The sequence below is a fragment of the Miscanthus floridulus genome, chromosome 15, assembly GCF_019320115.1.
Source record: "Miscanthus floridulus cultivar M001 chromosome 15, ASM1932011v1, whole genome shotgun sequence".
Lineage (NCBI taxonomy): Eukaryota > Viridiplantae > Streptophyta > Magnoliopsida > Poales > Poaceae > Miscanthus > Miscanthus floridulus.
Genome location: NC_089594.1, coordinates 57640203 through 57646747, shown reverse-complemented (window position 1 = coordinate 57646747; position 6545 = coordinate 57640203). Strand labels below are relative to the sequence as shown.

Genomic DNA, 6545 nt, shown 5'->3' with positions numbered 1-6545 from the left:
ATGCATCCACAACTCCTGTGGGAGAACATGAGAGCCTATCTGGGCTCGTAATCTTTTTGCACTTAAATAAAATAAAAAGGAAATAAATAAAAGGGCAGCAGCTTTGAGGCACGCAAACCAACCGTAGCCACGCCCACGACGCACGCACGGCGTGGAGTGGAGTGTGGAGAGCGAGGACGACCCAACAAACCGAGCCGAATGGCGCGGGAATCTTCCTGGTTGATCGGCCGGGAACGGGGAATCTGTCCAACCGCTCTCCAGTCTCCAGATCCGGAGTCAAAAGGATACTACGCAACTATTTGTTTTGTTAATTAATACGATAAAGCACCTCCGAGAATCTTTAGACAACTGTGTTCAACGAAATCATCGCCCACAACCATAGAATATATATAAGCACCTGTAGAGATATACCACGAAATTCCCCCATGGATCAGCTTCAGTAGCAGAAGCAGTAGCAGAGAGAGAAAGAGACGCCGGCTACTAGTTCTCCTGCGCATCTCTCTCTCAAGGAGGAGGAGAGACGATCGAATTGGCTCTTCTTCCTCGTCTTCGTCTCCTGCGCGTGCGTGCGACCTATCATCTCTCAGGTACCTTTCTCCCTTGTCTCGTTTCTTTACCGTACTCAGCCTGAGGTCATCATCATTCCTGGGAATCTGGGATGTTATGGCGCTCCACCGCCGAGGAGATCGATTGCTGGCGACGTCGTATCGGCGAAAGCCCCTCTCTTCTCTTCTGTTCTCCATTTTGTCAGGATGAAACAAAATGAAGGGCGAATGAGCCCAGGGATTTTCTATCTCGTTCTTGTGGGCTGGGAGGGAGGGCATGGGCGATGGGTCAACGAAGCCTTCTCTTCCTTGGGTTGGGTTCACACATGGATCTTTTGTTTGTCAGTGGCTGATTCACTGGACCAATTCAACATTACCTTTTCAATCCATGTCTGCTCTGCTCCCTGATTGGATGGAGGGAAAAAAAACCAACGAAAAAGAAAAAAGAAGAAAATGTCAGAAAATCGTGGAGCGTTGGAGGCAAATGACCGGAGGGTCACTGTCATCGCTCCCTTTATTTTCTACGCCGATGAGTGCATCCCTTGTCGATTTCTTCATCTCTCCTCCTCCTCCTTCCCACTTCCCATAAAGCTCCAACGCCATTGGTGAATGGATCTCAAGGAGATATACAGACACCGCAAACTCGCGTCCGCGGCGCCAGTCAAACTGATGCAGAACAAGTTGGACTTTTTGGTCAGTGGCAGGGCTTGTTAGTCAGTGGCTGCTATAAAACGGCCATGGAACATGTTCTTGCATGTGCGTCTTCTCTGCTCACATGCCACAAGGTAGGAGCTTTCTGCTTTGTGCTCTTGTTCTTGTTCTTCACCCTGTCCATGGGCATGCTTCCTTTCTCCGGTTGGTTCTTGGTTCAGATATTGGGGGTGGATCTTCCTTCCTCTTCCCCTGCTCTGATGAATCTGAATCTGAATCTGAATCTGATCCCTGGGGACGGTAGCTGGAGGGGCACTTTCTTGTTCATCATATTTGGTGGTGCCTTTTTTTCCCCAATGGATTTTCTGTGCCAATCCTTAGCTTCTTCTCAAAACAAGAAGAAACGAAGATTTAGGATGCATGTGCACAGTAACTGAAAATAGACCCAAAAATTGGCACAACAACATTCGATTCTTCAGTTTCAATTTCACCAAAATATATGTCACAAGCAAGAGCTGCATGATCGATCACTTATTGGCTATTGCCTGCTGCAGGTGCTCGGAGAAGAAGGCACTCTACTACTGTCCTCCATCAGAACCAGAGCAGGGCTCAGCATGTTCGTGATCGAGGACAAGGGCGGCGCCATCGCGCTGATGCTGGCGTCGCTGCTATTCCTGGGCACCTGGCCGGCGGTGCTCACCCTGCTGGAGCGCCGGGGCCGGCTGCCGCAGCACACGTACCTGGACTACTCCCTCACCAACCTCCTCGCCGCCGTGCTCATCGCGCTCACCTTCGGCCAGCTCGGGGACAGCAAGCGCGGCATGCCCAACTTCTTCACGCAGCTCGGCCAGGACAACTGGCCGTCCGTGCTCTTCGCGATGGCGGGCGGCGTCGTGCTCAGCGTCGGGAACCTCTCGACGCAGTATGCGTGGGCGTACGTGGGGCTCTCCGTCACTGAGGTCATCAGCTCCAGCATGGTCGTGGTCATTGGTATGTTGGACATCTCCATCGCTTCTCTCTCTAAGCTCAGCTCAGTGGGGTTTGGACAGCTCATTCTCCGATCTCCATCGTGTCACCATCGTCTGGCCGTTCGGCTGGCAGAATTTTGGCTGAAACTGGCTGAAAAACACTGTTCTGGCTGAATTGTTGGGAGAGGAAAATACTGTTTCGGCTAAAAAAGAAGCCGAACAAGCCGAATATGGGGTAAGCAGAACGAGGCCGTCGTGGTCATTGAGATCATGGGAATTTACCTTTTTATTATTTTTTCCCATAAATGAAATTTGCTTTGATTTGGAATCTAGGAATATCTAGAAAAAGGATCTTGCTTGCTGACAAGGGGAAAAAATGGAATGTCTACATTTTCTTTTGAGATGCAAGCAAATCATGCAGTGGTAGTCTGACAGGACAAGTTTCTTGAGCAAATTGGCCTATTAGTTGTAACTTGTAAGCAAGCTCCTTGTGTTGTGTCAGGGCAATGTGTGTGTATTTATTTATTTATTTGTGCAGCTGAAGAAATGTTACTATCAGCTTTGAAATGGAAGAACAGCATGTAGTTAGTCTATTAAGGAGCATCCTTGGAACAAAAATGTCAATGTGTTGGACAGAAAAGTCTTATATGAATTCCTGATTTTTCAATGTTCATACATGACTGATGTCATATGTGATGTGCCATCCCGTGTGTTTTTCAGGCACGACACTGAACTACTTCCTGGACAACCGCATCAACAGGGCAGAGATTCTGTTCCCCGGTGTGGCATGCTTCCTTGTCGCTGTCATCCTGGGCTCTGCTGTCCATGCCTCCAATGCAGCTGACAATGAGAAGAAACTCAGTGGCTCCACAAATGCCAACAAACTTGGGTAATTATAGATTGTAGTATATTGTTTTTCTTCCACCTTTTCGCTCTTCGACAAGGATCTGTGACTGGATCGTCTCCTAATTTGAGTAGCTCTGAATGTTAGGCCATTTACATCTTTTTATTTATATAGTCTGCTCTGATTGCTATTTCGCGCAACGTTACAGGACAAGTGGAACTGTGGAACCAAGCAAACAAGTCCTAGACAAAGGTATGCAGTAATAATGTGTGAAAACTACTGCTGCTGCTGATTTGTTGCAGATTCTTTTAGTAACTTATCTAGTATCAGATGTTCATTATCTAAAGAAAAAAAATCTAATTTCAGATGCTCCCAAAGACTTGGAGAATGGAGCCTCTGGAACCAAGCAAGTTGACAAAGCTGAGGCAGGCACTGCAGAATACCTCATTGAACTCGAAGAACGGCGATCAATCAAGGTGAACACTTTGTTCTGAACAAACAATTTTCTCAAAACTGGAACATCCTTTGCCACAACGCTGTGGGGTTTGATCTTGATGATAATTGTATTGCACGTATAAACACCTTACCAGGTATTCGGTTCAAACACCTTCATCGGGCTGGGGATCGTCTTCTTCGCCGGGGTGTGCTTCTCGCTCTTCTCGCCGGCGTTCAACCTGGCGACCAACGACCAGTGGCACACGCTCAAGGACGGCGTGCCGCACCTGGTGGTGTACACGGCCTTCTTCTACTTCTCCATCTCGTGCTTCGTCATCGGCGTGGGCCTCAACATCCTCTTCCTCTACCGCCCCATGGCCGGCGTGCCCAGGTCCTCCCTCGGGGCCTACCTCAGGGACTGGAACGGCCGGCAGTGGGCGCTCCTCGCCGGCCTGCTCTGCGGCTTCGGCAACGGCTTCCAGTTCATGGGCGGCCAGGCCGCGGGCTACGCCGCCGCCGACGCCGTCCAGGCGCTGCCGCTCGTCAGCACCTTCTGGGGCGTCCTGCTCTTCGGGGAGTACCGCAAGTCGTCCCGGAAAACCTACGTCCTGCTCGGCTTCATGCTCTTCATGTTCGTCGCCGCCGTCGCCGTGCTCATGGCTTCGTCAGGTCACAGGAGCACCGAGTGATCCTGATGATCCTGTTGCGCTCTTTGCCTTTTCAAGTTTCAACTGTTGTTCGTCTTGTGTTTGCAAGCGCAACGAAAATGCAGCAGCAAGGCCGCAAGCAGGGGAAGTCCATTCCTTCCAGCCATTCACGAAAGTTTCAGTAGGATGCAATGGAGATGTACATAAAAATGTTTGTGGTGTGATTGATCAAGTCAAGTATATATATAGAACCATATAAAAGCTATTTATATTCTTTTCATAGACAATTGGCTGATAGGATAGGAGCACTCAAATTATTGTTCCAGAAAAAAATTCTCTATCATTATGAACAGGGCAAAAGCTGTGTTCAGAAAGATGTAGCTTGTAGCTAGTGTGACAAAGATTCAGAATTGTATCAGTGCTCCCACTGTTTTCAAAACAGGATCGAGGCAATTCTGTTCAAGATAAAACTGGCAATTTGGTGTCCACCTCTTATAATGCTTGACTCTGATATAGGGCATGTTTGGGTCGGAACCCTAGAGAGTTTGCCTCGTAAAAATTGTTGCTTGTGAGTTGCCTGTAAATGGTTTTTTTGCCTGGCCAGGCAAGTTTGAGAAAGATGTGTTTGGTTGGATGCATATGCCTGAGAATGCTAATCATATTATATTGCATATTAGTTGGAAGAGGTATGTATCTAATTAAATAAATGCATTTCTCTTTGTGTTTTAATAAATAATATCATTGATGTACACTATTTCTAATTTGTAAATTTAATTTGAAACTATTGACTTATTTTTTATGTAAAAGAGAGGTTCGGATGTTTAATATTAGCTAAATATTGTTGTGTTCATTGGATTATGGAGAAAAGTAGCAACGGCTAATGAACGATCAGATGGCGTCGTGGTATGTTTTTCTGTGTGAAAAAAAAAGATCAAACGTTGTATACGTGCTAATATTCTTCAGTAATGCCAGTCTAATCAGCTTGCCTGCACGAGGCGCTCAAAAACGACTGCAGGAACCAGGCAAACGGTACAAATCTCCGTCCTTTTCACAGGACAGCAAAATCCATGCTGAAGACACCATCCAGGCAGGACACCAACCAACCAAACACCATCCAGGCAGAGCATAGGCAGCGCTTCCACCAGGCATTTTGGTCCCAGGGTTCAAACCAATGGCAGTGCTCGCCCAACGTCCCAACGGACGCCCGCACTCCCGTTTCCCTCGCTTGGGCCAACACGTCCTCGCCTGAGCCTGCATTTTGCGCGCTCACGCGGGACCCGCGCCACCCAAACGATACCCGCGTCGTCGGACCACGCGCAGGGACCTCTCGCACCTCATCCGTTTCTCACACGCATTGCAACATGTGCAACATCCGATCTATTTTTGCAAACATCTAGATAAACACTTACAACATACATCCGAAAAGAGCTGAAAACACTTTGCAATATACGTCTGAAACACTTGCAAAACACCAGAAAAAACTTTAAAACACGTGTGTAGCCATTGCAAACATACGCAAACATCAAGATAAAACACTTGCAACATACGTACGAAAACATTTGAAACACTTGCATATGTACGCAACATCCAGATCTAGTTTTGCAACATCCAAGTGAAACACTTGCAACATACGTCTGAAACAGATGAAACATTTGGAACATACACTTGAAACATTCGTGTATAGCCCATTGCAACAAATGCAACATCTCGATCTACTTGTGTGCACCAATGAAACCGCTCCATCCGCTCACCACTACATTCGTCGGACACAGAACAGGAAGCCACAGCTGCACCACGGCCTGACCCGGCGCTCGCTCCACACCGACCACCTGTGCGCGAACACCTCGGGCCGAACTGAGACGCTCGCAGCGTCATCAACAACCGATGCTAGGCCCGGCATGATGATGACGTCCATTAGGGGCGGTGAGAGCAGACGGCACAGGCCCCGGCCAGACCATCGAGGGGAGTGGTGAAACACACCCTAGGCATGGTCGCCGACCCGATGACCGGAAGTCCCAGCTCGGATGGCTTTGGGACCACGGGCCTTTGGACGACGCATCTAGAGAGCATCGTTCCCACAGCGCTTCCGACCGCCTACCAACATCGCCAAATATATCGGGGAAACGAATCCCGGTATATGGCTCGAAGACTTCCAGCTCTCCTGCCGAGCCGGGGGAGTGGATGATGACCACTTCGTCATTCAGTACCTCCCCATCTGCGTAGGGGAACATGTTCGAGCGTGGCTCGAATTCCTCCCGCATGACAGGGCGGATCTAAAGAGGATCTTCATCGGGAATTTCCAGGGGACATATGTCCGTCCTAGGAATTCCTGGGACCTTAAGAGCTGCCAGCAAGAGCCCAACGAGTCTCTACGGGATTACATTCGTAGGTTCTCAAAATGATGCAACTCCCTTCCTGATGTCGCCGACGCAGACGTCATTAGTGCGCTCCTTTC

At 48.7% G+C, this 6545-nt stretch overlaps 1 protein-coding gene across 2 annotated transcripts; it reads left to right on the top strand.

Moving 5' to 3' along the window:
* The first annotated feature begins 393 nt into the window (after window positions 1-393).
* On the top strand, window positions 394-4269 carry LOC136508563 (ureide permease 1-like). 2 transcript variants are annotated; one of them, XM_066503268.1, is made up of 6 exons: window positions 394-587; window positions 1751-2186; window positions 2885-3053; window positions 3217-3260; window positions 3375-3484; window positions 3599-4269. In XM_066503268.1, the coding sequence occupies exons 2-6, from the start codon at window positions 1811-1813 to the stop codon at window positions 4130-4132; spliced, it is 1233 nt and encodes a 410-aa protein (XP_066359365.1). In that variant the 5' UTR covers window positions 394-587; window positions 1751-1810; the 3' UTR covers window positions 4133-4269. The 2 variants fall into 2 exon arrangements, with proteins under 2 accessions (XP_066359365.1, XP_066359364.1); XM_066503267.1 differs by lacking the exon at window positions 394-587 and adding an exon at window positions 1116-1330.
* The last annotated feature ends 2276 nt before the right edge of the window (window positions 4270-6545 follow it).

Coding starts and splice junctions, on each gene's coding strand:
- LOC136508563 (XM_066503267.1), top strand. CDS start 1,283: ATGGAACATGTTCTTGCATGTGCGTCTTCTCTGCTCACATGCCACAAG. Junction 1,331..1,750: donor CTCTGCTCACATGCCACAAG/GTAGGAGCTTTC, acceptor TGCCTGCTGCAG/GTGCTCGGAGAAGAAGGCAC. Junction 3,485..3,598: donor AAGAACGGCGATCAATCAAG/GTGAACACTTTG, acceptor ACACCTTACCAG/GTATTCGGTTCAAACACCTT.